The 16,655-nt window shown below is 35.5% G+C and overlaps 2 protein-coding genes across 2 annotated transcripts in view; both read right to left on the bottom strand.

Annotated features, from left to right (window-relative positions):
- Positions 1 to 8,041: 8,041 nt before the first annotated feature.
- Positions 8,042 to 15,107, bottom strand: LOC140171319 (uncharacterized). Its single transcript, XM_072194559.1, has 8 exons — positions 15,090 to 15,107; positions 14,128 to 14,224; positions 13,241 to 13,368; positions 11,632 to 11,848; positions 11,064 to 11,133; positions 10,339 to 10,385; positions 8,926 to 9,149; positions 8,042 to 8,268 (listed from the first exon to the last, which is right to left on the bottom strand). The coding sequence occupies exons 1-8, from the start codon at positions 15,105 to 15,107 to the stop codon at positions 8,227 to 8,229; spliced, it is 843 nt and encodes a 280-aa protein (XP_072050660.1). The 3' UTR covers positions 8,042 to 8,226.
- Positions 15,108 to 16,512: 1,405 nt separating this feature from the next.
- LOC140171327 (uncharacterized) overlaps positions 16,513 to 16,655 on the bottom strand; it is a 41,918-nt gene continuing 41,775 nt past the window's right edge. Inside the window, exon 12 of the mRNA XM_072194571.1 lies at positions 16,513 to 16,647. Within this exon, the coding sequence (XP_072050672.1) occupies positions 16,513 to 16,647 (135 nt within the window). The remainder of the gene's footprint in view (positions 16,648 to 16,655) is intronic.

Here is a 16,655-nt window from a genome sequence, read left to right on the forward strand (position 1 = left end):
CGCTTTCCCATTGTTCCTTGGCACATATCACAATAACTGCATAGAATACGACGGTCCCGCGCGATGAGTCGCTATGTCAGTCGCAATGGGTCGCAATGCTATAAGCAAATATCCCTATTTTTTTTAGTATCACCACCAGATACTAAGTTCAGTCACATTAAGCGTACATCGACAACCTACAATGAGAACCCTTGAAATGATGAAATTGAGATTGAATAACTTGTCATACTGACTGTCGTTGCCATTTACGAAGTATTGCGAGGAGCTTTTACCAGCAAAATATGGAATATATCTAACAGAAGATATCAATCGGAAATATTATTGTAACCACAGTGCAAGGCTTGTGTTGGGCTTCTTACGTGTCCAATTTTGTGAGGAGAAATTGAAAAGGTAAGGTTTAATTAATGAATTCATGCTCAAAATTTCCGTTACCCGAATTCTGTAGATATGACATATATCAGCAGAACTCGCCACTTAATTGAAAGATTTGAGCATGAAGTAGGTTATGGATGCACGCAAATTTGATTTTCCTCGCTGTGACCATTACCAGAGAAGTCTTTTTCATTTTAAAAGTGGGGAAATTCGTGAATTTTGATTGACAAAATAGCATGTAGACATCGTTTCTGACCCTGCAAAATCACTTCACATTGTTGGCCTAGACAAAAAGGCATATGTTGAGGTCCGAAGACCCAAATAAGTATCATAATTCTTTCTAGGGAGTGTCCAACATATTCTAGCCAAATGACACGGAGATCGGCCCGAGGGAAGGTTATGAAATCTCGACTGAGTGAAAAAAGTGCGTGAGCCGATGTGGAACATTATATATACAGGCCTATTTACATAATTTCCTATGACCTTACACATGTGACCATGCTCAAATATAAAACTAGAGAGATTGGTCATTGATGTGCACCATCAATTTTGATCCTGTGGTCAATATTGCTAGGCAAAAATTCACAGCAAACATGGCAAATTTCTCTCGATTCTCGTCTATTTGAAACAAGATTGCCCCTCCCCTTAAAAACATGAGAATTGTTTGAAATGTTTTTCTAATTTCCGATTTTTTTCTGCTATTTTATATTCAATGTTAAATTTAATTTTAACCAAATTAAAAAGGCCTGAAAATTAGAGTTATTTTGTTTAAACTTACACTTATAAATATAAAACTGAAGACAAAGGATATAAAAGTTTAAGCATGTGCTATGATCTGTTCTTTTTTAATATATCAATCCCAAAAATATTTTTTTAAATCATATTTTCACCAGTTTTATTGCAAATAAGATCAGTGAGCTTGTTTCAAAGAGGAGAGACGCAGTCACATTCACAAAAAAGGTGGACTAAGGATTCATTTGATATCCGAAAGTATTCTTTGTATATAGACAGCGATGAGATGTATACGGCTTAACACGGTGTGTTTTAATTTTCCTACATTTGTGGAACCAATATTTGGGTTATTTTGGAACCTTGCACCTAAAATGATACAACTAGAATAAACTAGAAAACCATGATACCATCAGTTTAATAACGTTTGACCTTTATCAATATTTTGTTTGCCAACTCTTTTCCTCAAAATCATTTAAAATATGACATTACATTCCATTCCATTACATTACATTACATTACATTACATTACATTACATTACATTACATTACATTACATTACATTACATTACAATCAAAAGGCAAGTAGTCTACGGAAGGCAATATCTGTTCCATTTCCTAATGAGAAAAGTTTCACTAGCTCATAACGAATTTTATCGGAAATGGAACAGACAAAATCAGCTATTTCAGATCACGTTGCACGGTCCAACCATGTTTTTGACTGGGAAGAATCAAAGTTCCTTGGGCGGGAGCATGATATAATGTCTAAAGAGGCTCGGGTCGGGAAGCCATGAAAGTAAGAAGACGGGACATCAAGACCCTAAACAGAGATGAGAGCACATGTTTACGATCCACTAAGTCTGCAAAAGAGACTAAGGAAGACCGAAAACCACTCAAACTTGTAAGCCGGGAAAGTGGATCAGATGACCATAATCACGTACCTTATTGAAATGCTCTGACGTGAAGAACGAAATATTATAGTGAGTAAAAATTCACTTGGTTATAAGTGTCAAACAAAAATCCTTAATAATGCTTATAACAATTGAGTGGTTATAAATACAAAAAGGCACTATATTCAATAGCTGCCACTGTAAAATGCAGAAACTGCCAAAATGTATAATGGCAGCTATTCCAGGTCCGGGTTTCTTGCATAGCCGACTGCAGCCGACTGATGATGATGGTGAGTGATACGCAAACAAGGCAAAGTCGGTACTCTTTGATTCTACCTCATTGGAGCAGACTGATATCTGCCTCCCTGTTTACTTAAGTATCTACTATATATTATTTACAAACTACATTTTGTGTTTGGGAATATACATGTACAGATTTAAAATATTATACTTAATAAAAACAAAGTATCTGCTATGTTGTTTACTTGTAGATACTGTCTTTTCACAATCCACACTACCCTAGCAGACGACGTGGGTTATTTCTCAAATTGTTATCTTCATCGTGCATCTTTTTGTTAGATGGCATGTAGACCTGTATTCGTTTTTAAGAAAAGTTGAACACTGATGGCGCTATTTATCTTAAATCTTGCTTGCATCTTTATAAGGGTTAGACGCTTCATTAATACATCATAAAAATGAATAACATGTAGCAAGGAAATTTTCCCTTTTTTACTAAAGACTACTTTTTATCATGAAATGAAAGGAATATCTCATATGATTGGACTAAATCAAATTAGAAATATATGTAAACAGCGTCCTCAATTTGCACATAAATATACGGTTTATAGAATACAAATTAAGAGGCAGAAAAAGATGAAAATTTTGATAGACAAAAGAAAATTTAAGTTAACAATAGCTAAAAAAATATATTATGTGTATATTGGTGTGATAGCTGTTGGTATTGCAAAGGTCTAGAATTGAAAATTATTTAATGTTTTGATAGAAACATTAATAAATAATCACATCAAACAACCGTGTTTTAAATTAAAGATCTTGGCATTTAAAGAAAATGTACGTTTCAGGCAACGTGTCGCTTTAATTGTCCATGCCAGAGAGATCCAGGCAATATGATAAAATCGGGGAACATGAAGGTTGGCCAAATCGGTTCATACTTTGTAAGATTGATGTACTGGATGACATATTTTCACATGCCAGACTAGACCCACCTGACCCCCCTGAGTAGGGAGATACGGGTACCCCCTAATTTGGGGCTTTTGACACAGGAAAATTGTTGTGAAAACAGTTGAAAAATGGCAAAGTTTATGAAGTTATTTTTCTATCAGCAACTTCTCGATTGGATTTTATTTTGAAATATTTGTCAAGAGCATAGTTTATTTGTAATATAGAACTTGAAATTGTAATGATTGGGGTCTTGGGTTTTCAGGAGGAGGTCATCAATGTTACCCCTCTTTAGCATTTTTAAACAATGTAAAAAAGGGTAATTTTTAAAGCCCTTTTATTAAAATATACATCTTAAATATTGATTTTTTTTAATGTCAACATTTTGAGGCTATATTGGTCTACTCCAAACAATAAATGGTAGATTCGGGCGGTGTAACGAATTTGCATAAAATTGGTGTTTCTAGACAGTATTTTCGCCTAATAAATTTTCTTGAAAATGATATTGTAAGTCTAAAAATTTGAGGAAACTGAATGTGACAATTCCATTTTTGCGAATTTCAAAATCAAAATTATTTGATATCAGAAGGACATTCTTCGTATTCAGAATGCAATTCGATATGTCTGATGTGCTCTAATGTCCCACAATAAATACTGTCCAAACGTTCATACCCCATCCCTTAAGGGGGTAAAATCTTACAATTGCATTAAATATCTCGACATCCGTAAGGGATATGGGGCTCAAACTCGGTGACAACAAATCTCATGACCATGGGAACATTTTACAGGGGTCAGGTCAAAGGTCATGCAGAGGTCAAATTTTAGAAATGCATTTTCTGTACATCTGTAAGGGGTACGGGACTCAAACTCCGTGACAACAAACTTAATGACCAGGAGAATATTTTGGAACACTTTGCAGGGGTCAGGTCAAAGGTTATCTGGGGTCAAATCTTATAATTTCTTTTTCTGGACATCTGTAAGGGATATGGGGCTCAAACTCAGTGACAAAAAATCTCATGACCAGGGGAACATTTTGTAGGGGTCAGGTCAAAGGTCATGCAGAGGTCAAATTTTATTCTATGAACAAAAAGAGGTAATTTTATTTTTTGTATTAAAACGATTGGTACCAATCCATCACACATCTTGGAACATCATGATACGAGACATGTTATGTTATTTGTTCCTGAGAATAAAATAACCTAGATAATTTGCACAGTCATAAAGTAACCTTTGAATGCTTTTGCATGCATCTTTGAACTGGAAATAATATTACAGCAAGACGTCATAAATACTTGAGAAGTAAAACATGTTTGATGTATATAATTGAATCAAAGTATCTATTCTGGCTGGAATACTTAGATTGTGCTTGAAATATTTGAGTTATAAAATGGTATACTTTTCAATAAAATATTGGGTAAGTTGTGATGAGTTGTTCTATATTATCATGATTATCAGGATCAGAAATATCAATGGACGATTGAGAGTAAAATCCAAGAATCTTTTCTTTTTTGCAATGTCCAATAAAAAGTGACAGATTTCCATTTGAGATATTGCGAGTATCCTGCTTTTTTTTTTTTTTTGCTTTTTTTTAATTTTTTTTTTGTAGTGGTTACTTTGTAACTTGTTAATAGACATTTTCAACAATGCCACGATAATTGTATTTCAAACACCAGTATGAGGTAACATTTTGTTTACTTACATTATATTATCTATAGGCTGATTGTGATATTTTGAAACAAAGCAAATAAGTGCACAGCCAATCTACGTTGTGACAATTTGTAGATGGCTTATAGAGGAATGTAACTTTGCACTTTCAGCTCCAAACAAGATCTTTAGTTGTCAAGGCAACTCGAAAATAATGTTGACACTTGTTGCTGAAGCAAATGAACCTCAAGATCTATTATATTCTTATGATACTATTCTTGCATAGATAAGATTCTGGCATACGATTTTAGTATACGTGCAACATGGCATTATGCATGAACCCCTGCATGAAAGACATACGATATTTTTCAGCTTTATGATTGTTTAATCAAATGTTCTTTAAGGGATGGGGTATGAACGTTTGGACAGTATTTATTGTGAGACATGAGAGCACATCAGACATATCGAATTTCATTCTGAATACGAAGAATGTCCTTCTGATATCAAATAATTTGGATTTTTTGAAATTCGCAATGTAATACACATTTTATGCCAAATGATTAAAAATTGATATTTTTGATATTTAACAGTACTCGAAGTAAACTTTATAAATCTGATGATATGTACTTAAAGTGTATGTATGTGGGATGAAAAGCCGACGATCAATTGAAAATTTTGACCTTTCGTATTGAAGATATGGATTTTTTTTTCCCAAAACACCAAAACAAATTAGGTCTTTTGGAAAAAAATCCATATCTTCAATATGAAAGGTCAAAATGTCCAATTGATCGTCGGCTTTTCTTCACAGCTACATACACTTTAAGAATATATTATTAGATTTATAAAATTTACTTCGAGGACTGTTATATATCAAAAATGTGAAAAATATCAAATTTTAATAATTTGTCATAAAATGTGTATTATATCGTGAATTTCAAAAAATGAAAATTATTTAATATCAGAAAGACATTCTTCGTATTCAGAATGCAATTCGATATGTCTGATGTGCTCTCATGTCCCACAAAAAATACTGTCGAAACGCTCATTCCAGATCCCTTAATAGTCTTCAGTATTTGATTAAAATACGATAATTTTGTTTTACACATTTTGGAGGGACTAAGATATAGAAACATCTACATTTTAAAGGTTTAGTACTGTTTTTTTTTCATTTATTATCAGCTTGGTAACTTAAGTCAACTTTATTATAATGAAGAAATGCCTTAAAAGACATGTGCTTCCTTAACGGAGATTTTCAGTTTTGTGATCTTGCTAAAATACCATATAGAAACACTGAATTTTCTATTAAACCAAGCAACACCATCCAAAGATAATCTGATTTTGTTTCCCACAGTCTAGGCCTACTGCCTAAGGTTGGTTAATTTGGAGGAAGATGAAAACAAAACAAAATTTGGATGTATATTCTATATGCTTGTGAATTAATTTAATAAAAATGAAAAGTTCTGAGGAGGCCAAATGATAGGGGTTGCTTGAATTATTATTTGCTAACTATAATGTTCACTAGGATGAGATATAATGAGGTAATAATTTTTATTACAACTATATTGTATATTACAATCGTTCAAAACAAAGCAAATAAGGGCATGGTCTACGTTGTGACAATTTGAGAAGGCTCCGATCGTTATCAACATTTCCAAAAGCAGTGTGAAAAAAAAACAATACATGGATCTTATTGTAGTGATTCCTCAAATCAATGTAAACGTTGCACTTTCAGTTCCATACAACTTCTTATGTGTAAGCTAGAATATCATTTTGACACTTGCCTGACCTCAGCTACAGGGTGTTCCAGAATGATATATACCAGGAAAGTTGTATTTTGTTAAGGTATGAAGGGCATTACTATCGGTAGTATTGTTTTAATTCTAAAATTAACATAATAGCTTTCTTAGGAATTTTATATTTTAGAAATTGGAAGTTTCTAATAGAAGTTACATGCTATTGCGTAAAAATGGTGAATTCCAAGTTTGGACAAAACTACCTATTTTGAAAACAGTCTATTCAATCAAATGTTGTCATCAACCTATTTGATCGTAGTGCATTTCTTATGTGTGTGAGACGAACTGTCGCGGTAGATTGCAATCATGCTTTTGTTGAATACATTTTAGTAGTCCGTCATATTTACGGTATGATACGTCATATGCACAACCTCTATACTGTGTTTTTACGAAAAGAGAAAAAGCAGTATAATATAATGCTAAAAATAATGTTTGCTTGTCACAAGCTGTATCAAAATGATTGGTACCTGTCAGTTTTCATTTATAATGGATGAGCCTGACACATCAAAATTATACATCAAACATAAGAACCAAATAATTTGTAGATTAAATGTAAAACTAGTCATAAACTATACATTCTGGACATTTCAAGAGTATCCAATGTTGAATTTCGAAGAGGCAGGCTTTTCATTAAACATCAAAATTAATGGGGACCAATCATTTTGATACACCCTGTATGATAACAATCAGCAAAACAGTTTAAAAATAATAATAATATCTACCCTAATAAACATCCTGAACTATATATAAAAATGTTTTTAAATATATACAATCGTGAGATATATATCTCAATTTACACATATCAAGCCTTTTTTTGAAATGCAGTTAATTATGCCGTATAAAATTAATGTTTTGGTTCTTGTCCCCTCCCTCCTCAATTTCTGGTTTATTGTTTGTTATTTTATTATTATTATTATTATTATTTTAGATTTTTCAAATTTTTAGACTTTGGAATACTTTAGACAAACTCTATACATATAAATAATTTTATAGAGAACATGGATCACTTCCAAGACTTTTTGTGGTACTGTAGGTGGTTTATCCCTTAGAATCTCACATTTAAAAAAAGTGGGAGAGGGACTCCTCCTTTCCTCGAGTACTGTTTGAAAAACCGAAAACTACTAACAATACTAATTTTACATTGAAAGAAAACTCCCTCCCACATCATTATTCATGAAAATCCTCTGGACGAGAACCAAAACATAAATTTTATACGGCCGGCCTTATACATATTTCAGAGTGTAATCTTTTATTTGAAGAGTAGAAATGGGAATCGCGCGCAAACTCATCGTGCAGAAACGACACCATTTCTGAGCATGCGCGCAATTTTACTTTTTCTGCAAAAACGATCGAGTATAAATTGAAATTAAAGGCCCAATCAGTGATCCCAGCGTAAGTATAAAAAACAAATGCTTATAAATAGCATAAAAGTCATTTAAATTGTCATTAGGTATTTTTGACAAAATATGAAGAAAGCAGCAGTATTGACAAAGTTGAAGCCCCGTTCGAATTCAAGTAGCACATCTATGACACTAACTATGACACTCCCGATGAACAAATCTCTGCATGGGCCTTCACTTCTGACGTCATCTTTCATAGTTGTGTTACGAATCCAGTTATCAGTATGCCATTGACTGTGGGTTTTGAAGTGAAAATGGGGCCTGGTTTGAAAGAATGAACATAAAGAGAAAATTGACTGGATTAATTTTCAGAAAACAATTTTTCTGGAAATAACTCTTGGAATTATTATGAGTTCTTTTATTCAAATTATATTTCAAAAATACAAAACTCCGAACCTTCTTTGCTATCTTTATTCAATTATCTATTTATATAAAGCACCAATACTGTTTAGTTACTAAAAAGTGCATGGCAGAAAGCTCATTATTGTCTCTACCTTAAGTTTTTGAAAGGAGGGCAATGTTTCAGCAACACTTACCTGTGCAGTTCCGCCAACATGGAAGCCCTTATTTCCTTATAATCGGAAGCGATGACACTCAGTGTGTAAATATAGCCTGTTCACACGTCCGAGACGAGCTACTTTGTCTTCAGACGTGTAATATTTCTAAGGGCGCCTTGAAATGTTGCCACTGTAATATTGCTATTAGCGGGCTAGTGGCGTACAGAGCGTTGAAATGGCAGGACATAATTAACTCAATTTGTAATGTTCATCTTCCGTTAGGGCTTTTTGTAGGCCACAATTTTTTTTTTTCATTTGGCCTATTTTAACCTCGCATGCATACGTCCTGGTAAAGAAATTTGCCCCCAAACCGCTACTCATTGGTAAACAGCCTACGTCAAAATACCCAACCGTTTCTTACCTGAACGGCTCCGTCAGCATAGAATGCCCTGTTTTCCATATAATCGGAAGAGATGCCACTTGCATTCCTCTTACGTCGTAACACCCAACAGAAACATAGCAGAATTGCCAGTATACCCAGAATGGTCACGAATGATGCAATTGCAATCACTGCAATCATTCCTTCTGATATATCCGTTCTATCACTCTGGATTGGTTGCGAAGTCGCAGGGGTCCTTTCTATTTCTATGAACAAAAGAGGTAATTGTTATCCTTTTGTTTTCTTATTTTGTTGAAATGTCCGAGAGTCTGATAACAAGCCAGTCCCGCACTGAAAAAAGTGATTTTCTAAGGTATTTGACCTGTGCACTTGTAAATTGGTGGGAATGTGTGTGTTCCAACCAAAAAATGATCGTCGTTATAACGGTTGCCATGGTAACGGCGACCATGTTGGATTTTCACATGCTGTCGTTGCGCAACATTTTTCTCGGTCGTTCTTTGGTATTTTTTTCTGAAATTGGTTTTATTTGACAAATTTAGGTCCAATTAAAAATTTACAGAGGGAATTTTAAAAAAAAAGGTTGTACGGTTACGGCTACGGTGTCGATTTGCGCAGGGGGGAGAATTTATATACAAAAACGGGTCGTTTTCAAAAATGTCCTTCTGTCATGTTTCTGTCAACAATAACATTTATACTAATTATTAGCACTCTTTATATGCAATAAACATATTACATTATTCAGAAATTAATTTGTATCCGGAAATTCTTAAATATCGCCCTTGAAAACAATACAATACATAAGAAATACATTACGTGTATCAGTATAGGGCAAAATTCAATTCGCGTCACTTTGTTCCCCCCTTTGATTGCTTGCAACTTCTGAACCAAATATCCGATTTGATTCAAATAAAAAGCAAATAAACGCCCAAACTCTAAATTAAACTATAAATTTTTAATTTAGAAAAAACCTAAAATTACAAAAATACCCTTACCCGGGGGGGTTCTTCGAAAAACATTTTACGGGGATGTGCCACGCAGACTTTCGGATGCTGACTTTCTCTATACCTACTTTTTGCTGTTTTTGCCACCCATCAGTATAGGGCCTACCAATTTTTCCCAAAAAACACCCCAAAAATCACCCAAATTTGCCCTAATTGGGCGCTTTTAGGGGCACTTTTTCCCAAATGCGCCCAATTGGTCGCATTGGTCTCCACTGAAAACCCACCCATCGATATACCAAAATTGCTGAAAAGGCACCCCAAAACCGTGGCACATCCCCGTATACCTTCAACCAGGAAGAACCCCCTCCGGGTACCCTTATTTCACAAAAATCCTGGTGCAGGATCCCCTTGAGCAGTATTTCTGTAGTTCGTTGCGATCTGGGTCCGAATATAACATAGGATCGACTACTAAAAACAATTAATAAATGCTTGCCTCCTCGAGGTACCTCACATCGGTCTCCCGTAAAACCGTCTACGCACCTTGATAATATAATGAACACAAAGTGTTGCCTTGTTAAAGGAAGTCTCCGGCCAATCACGACATTATGCCTTATAATATGTTAGGAAAATAATTATTAAGCACGAATCACATGGTCATATTGACCATAAAAAACCAATAAAAACAGTCGTCTTTCAACACGCGATATTCCAAATTCCCGCGCCGAAATTGTCAGGTGCAATGACGTCATGGTTAATTGTGCTCAATTGTCGCCAACCTTCATTGTATTTATACTGGAACGACATTGTACCAGACAATTTCGGCGCCCGGAAATTTTTAATATCGCGTGTTGAGACACGGCTGTTTTATTGGTCAATATGAGTTTATTTAAAATAAAGCCATGTGATTCGTGCTTGATAATTATTTTTCTAACATATAACAAAACATAATGTTGTGATTGCCGGAGACCTCTTTGAAACGCGTTAAAACTAAATATGGAAAGTATATTCCTGAGAGGAGAACAGGACAAAAAAGGGAGACAACGACGACGGCAAAGACCAAGACCCAAAATAAGAAGGACAGGGGGGAGACCAGAAGAAGATAATGATGGAGAGAAAAAGATATGGATAGTGATGATTATAGAAATATGAAATAATTGTAATTGAAAACAACTTAAATTGATAATATGCTGAATATGTAAATGAAGAATAATTAATTACAAGCAGTAATAGTTTCCTCCGGTAGCTGAGCATATTCCTCGACCAAGACAGTATCCAACAGGGCATTGATCTGTAAAGGGAACGTAGAGCTTGGTGAAAAGCAAACATTCATTATAGAATAACAAAAAATGTAGTGAAAATGTATTAAACAGGAAATAAAGATCAACCAGAAACTGATTCTTTAACAGTGGCTCCGGAACTAAAGGGCCTGGGGACTCCCTCCTCCTCCAATAGTTTTGGTGGTGGCCCAAGTAACCTAGGCCCCCCTCCCCATAATTTGATGTAAAATTCATAACTTTTTGGGGGTAAAATTCATAATTTTTGGGTAAACTTCATAATCTTTGGGTAAAGTTCATGATTTCAGAGTATGATTCATAATGTAAGGTACAATTCATGTAAAAATGTATGCATTTCAAAAGCTTAAGCACTTCGCGCCATGGAAGATATCCGCACCCACCACCTGCAGAGTTTCGCGTCTCGCAGCCGGTCCCATATGAACCCCCACCCCCTAATATTAAAGATCTTCAAGAACCTCTGTTTACGAATATTTTAAAACTGCGTAGTTTACCGTTGGCAATAAGTGTAGGTGTTAATTTCAGTGATGACCCACTCAGGAACCCAGCATCATTGGTGTCCGCCTTTACTGCCTCAATGACAGTGTCCTCTGTAGCCGGTGAGATGCTATCCACGAACACGGTGAATTCTACTATTATACTTCCAGGTAAAAATGCTTCAACGACCACATACCGAAACAATGGAACTCGTACATTGAAGACTTCAGTCAGCTAGTGGAGAATGCAATAAATGTGTTAAGAAAAAATAGAGCTATGTTTGTAAATTGGTACAGGAGTGTGCGTGCTCATAATAGTATGTGGGGACGACAATGAGTCACACAAATTGAGCCAATGGGTAGACGAAAGGGAAAAAGGCAAGACATTATTGCTGTTAATCCAAGTCTGTGGTTGCCACAAAATGGGCCAAATTTGTAAATCCGTTATCTTTATTTGGCCCATCAGTCAGCATTAGGGCCCGGTGCTCATTCTCGCCGACTAAGTCAACGGCGTCTCTCGCAGTTTCAAGCCGTAGCACGCCGATGAATTAATATAGTATATCTATATCACTGGTTGTGAATTCGCTAGTAATTATGGGCATCGACTCCCCAACATCTTGCCATCCTCTTGCTCTGCGGTTTGTCATTCATTACTCCAAATCTTTATAGACCACTTTACATCGTTGTTTATCAACAAAGGCGAGGGATTGGTCTGTCGATATGCCCGAACGAACCGCTTCACTGTTCAATGGCTTTCTTGTACTATATGAAATGTGGTGGGAGATTTAAAATACACATGCCCTGAGCAGACTACGATGCGCACGCACACTGCAGGGCAAAGAACAATGGAAAGTACCATAATGCGTGCGCATACTGGCGGGCAATGACGTCACATGTCAAGTGGTCTATACTGATGTATATTGTAGTACGTGCGTTTAATCACCGTAATTTGTGGATCAGTCGATATAATCCGTCATTCATCAATGCACTCAAGGACAGCAATTTGTTAGGGTATTGTTGTCAAGTGTTATAAGCCGGTTGCGAGATATACAGGAGTTGGTTCGATGAAGCCGATGGACGGGAGACTGAACATGGGCTGAACATGGTCAGACACACATTTCGTTAGTGCGTGTCGCAACAGTATTATATTTCTCAGCATAGTTGCATCGTCGTGGTTCTGCGGCTTTGGTTCCGGGCACGCCGATAAGTTAATCGGCGAGATTGAGCACCGGGGCCTTACCATGCAGGGAAATGCAGAGAACATTTCTAACCATGTGACATGGGAATGATTTGAAGTGACCTCCACTTGAGATAAGTCTGGTATTTATTCCTCACTACCGTATTATGTAAAAAAGTCATGTAGCTGAAAATTGCATCTTTTTGATGTTGATGTACATCAACAGTATTGATCTAGTAACAACAATATGCTATTACAGTTGAAATCCAGACACCCACTATGGAAGACATGACCTTAATATTCCGCATATGGATGTAGATTTCAAACGGAGTCACTCATTCAGGTAACCCCATTTGCAATTCACACTCCCTGTGTAGAAAATTAAGGTCAAGTCTTCTAAATTGGGTGTGTGGATTTTAAATGGAATCGCCCAACATACACGTGCTTTACCTCATTCACCACCTGACGCTCTAGATTCTGATATGGATGCGAGTTGGAATTAGCCAAAGCACTTTCATAAACAGCTTCAAATCCATCGTGCTCCACCAAAATAAAACGTCCTGATATCAGTTTGAGCGCTGAAAATCAAATTGACATCTTTATTATATATAATTATATTCAATAATAAGCCCCTAAGCAACGATGACAAAAGCAATACTGAAATACAAGAGAACGACAATCAAAACGTCGAACTCAAAGGAAAAGGCAAAACATAGCATACAGCACATTAGGCAGAGGCGCCCTATTTAACGTTAGCTTTGGACATTTAATTATTTTATTGATTTTTTCAGCCGGGTAAGTCGGGTGGAAAATAAATTAAATAATTAAATATCCAAAGCTAACGCTTTAATGAGGCGCCTCCGCCTAATATTTTCATTATAATGTGGAAAACGTGATGAGCAAAAAACAATTGTCATACTTGTCCGTATTATTGTATTCCACATAATAATACTAGTCTGTACTACTAGTGTTACACGCAGTCACGCACAATCCTCACCCACATCCATTCACCCTACCACTGCCCTATCCAGACTAACCACCCCACCCAATATACACCCAATCGTAGTATACACAAGTGGAAATTTAAATTGAGAATTCTTTCAAAGCGATGAGAATTGAACAAAACTATGAGAATTGAAATTTTCTCATTTAAAACGATGTGACAGGTGGTTGACACGTCAATTAGTTTTCTCGTTCATTTGGATGAAAAGGTTTCATAGGGATAATCATGATAATGAAAAATGTTCCGATTCTCATACTTTTGTCCAATTCTCATCGCTTTGAAAGAATTCCCAATATAAATGTCCCCTAGTGCGTACGGTGTACGCCGTACATACCTGTTTCGCACACATCCCCGATAAAACCTTCAGGACAAACACACGTATTAGCAGCAGAACACGAACCGCCATTCCTGCACGATGGATCGCACAAAAGCTGAAATAAGGAAATTAACAATCACAAAATCTAATGGATATTTCGAATAGGCTGTGCTATATACTTTGGATGTGTAATGGGTTACAGGGTGATATTCGAAGGGTCATGAGTCTGAAAACAAACAAATAAACGAAGCAAGTCAAGACATATGAAGCTTACTCGTGCCCAGATAATAATTTTAAAGCACAGTTGAACAATGATGGCGCTATTGATCTTAAATCTTGTTTGCATCTTTACAAGGGGTACATACTTGTATAATCTCATTCAGATATCATAAAACTACGTTTTATCATGAAATGAAACGAATAACTCATACTATTGGGCTAAATTCAATTTAAAAAGTATGTAAATAGCGTCTCAATTTGCACACAAATATACAGTTTATAGAATAAAAAAAGCACAAAAAGGATGAAAAATTTTATAAAGAAAAGAAAATATATGTTAAAAAATAGCTATATATATCTCTATATAGTAGATCCATTAAATTAGAGTTCTGGAACAAACCGTTTTTTTATTTCCTGGGAATTTAATCCACAGATTTAATCCAAATCTGTGGATTAAATTCCAGAAAATAAAAACGGTTTGTTCCAGAACTCTAATTAATGGATCTACTAAACTACACTTTTCAAACCGACGCAGCCACAACTTCTTATATATATATATATATATATTATATATATATATATATATATATATATATATATATATATATATATGTGTGTGTGTGTGTGTGTATATATAGTAGTGTAATAGCTGTTGGTATTGTAAAGGTCTATAATTGCAAATTATGTAATGTTTTGTTAGAAACATTAATAAATGAAAAAAGAAAAAGAAAAAAGTAAATAAACGTAATTTAATATCAAACAAACAGGAGGCCACCCATACTTACGATCGTCATTTTTAATCGTAACAGTTGCCTTAGATGGTTCACTGATCACTCCCGGTGCATTATGGTATAATTCTACCGTAAACTGCTCCTCATCTTCGTATACACCATCTCTTACGATATTAATTGTAACAGTCTTAATCGACTCATCCTCCGAGAATTGAACTGACGTGTCAATTGAGTTGAAATAATTCCCTGGTTGGCGACTGGAAGCAGAACCGTCGAAAGTTTGTACTTCTGGACAAGGAAAAAACGACGTTGTCGGTAAAAATAATTACAATAGGACTTGCGATATCAATCAAATTGTCAGAAAAGTGAATGTTGAAATAAAGAAAAATGAAAACAAATGAAGCCACAATAACAGAAATCACAATTAGAATCGCATTTAGAATCGGATAAATGAACCATAATAGAACTTGATCCTTCGGAGCGGATGTTAAGATGTCGGCTACCTTGCAAAGGAATCCTACCTGTACATGACATTGCAGTCAATTTGAAAAGCATTGGGTGTAAACCCTTACCCCTAGCTCCCTGTCCCAATCCGTCCAGGTTGTTTGTTCATTTGGGAGCTCTGTGTACTGGCCATACGTTTAAACATAAAGCCCAAGTCTTGAGTATTTTCTCAAAATATCAAGAGCTATCTCAGAACCACTGAACCAATACTGGGCTTGTTTGTATTCATTTAATGCATTTTCATGCTGATTCCATAAATGGTCATAAAATGTACAATTCATAATTTTTGAAATTTCAAAAATCGTTTGCAACTTGTCGTCGACACCAGCGTGCGTAAAACCAATACCTACCTACGCTTGAGGTTTGACTCAGATGTCCACGTCTGATAATTGGGATTTCCACAGTTTCATCGACTTCGCTTACAGTAAATGAATTACTTGCAAAGAAATAGGTTACTTTGGACACAGAAAAGGAAGATAAAAGTAACAAATTATTTCCAGCATCATTAACATCAAATTATGATGTTATTTTTTATTTTGAAAAAAAAAACCACTTCGAGTTCTCACATAATAATGTTCTATCATGACGTTAAATATAGAGCGGACAGTATGCAAGAAAGGTAAACAATGCTTCCAACGATTTTCAGGATGTCTATTTTCTACGGGGATGTTGCTTTTAAAACGTTTCACCAGTGCAGTACATGGATGGATGAGTTAATGTATAGTGTATACTGAACCCTAATAATAAAGTTGTATTTCAATATTTCGCTCCCGCACATTGCCCATTGTTTAGTCTGGTCAAAACATACTTTACATTTGTATTTGGATGATTGCTTCCGGGAGAGTGATATCTTACCATCATCGTTTTTTTAATGTTCACGGTAGCAGAATTCGGCATCTCAAGATCACCATCTTCAGGGTCCTGTATTTGCACCTCAAAGCATTCCGTGCTATTCTACGATGTCATCATTGACAATGGATATGGAATATGATTGCTCCTCGTCCCCAGGTTGGAATGTTAATGTTATTGGAGAGCCATTGTAGTCCTTTGGAGTTATGGCATCAATGGGAGTAGTTTTGTAGTACTGAAATA

This window comes from Amphiura filiformis, chromosome 2 (assembly GCF_039555335.1).
Source record: "Amphiura filiformis chromosome 2, Afil_fr2py, whole genome shotgun sequence".
Classification (NCBI taxonomy): Eukaryota; Metazoa; Echinodermata; class Ophiuroidea; order Amphilepidida; family Amphiuridae; genus Amphiura; species Amphiura filiformis.

Bases quoted from the DNA above. Each gene is read 5' to 3' on its own strand.
- LOC140171319 (XM_072194559.1), bottom strand. The intron at 11,849-13,240 runs GTAAAGCACGTG...ATTCTCCACTAG, and splicing joins AGCGTCAGGTGGTGAATGAG to CTGACTGAAGTCTTCAATGT. The intron at 9,150-10,338 runs GCAAGCATTTAT...TTTTGTTCATAG, and splicing joins ATGTGAGGTACCTCGAGGAG to AAATAGAAAGGACCCCTGCG.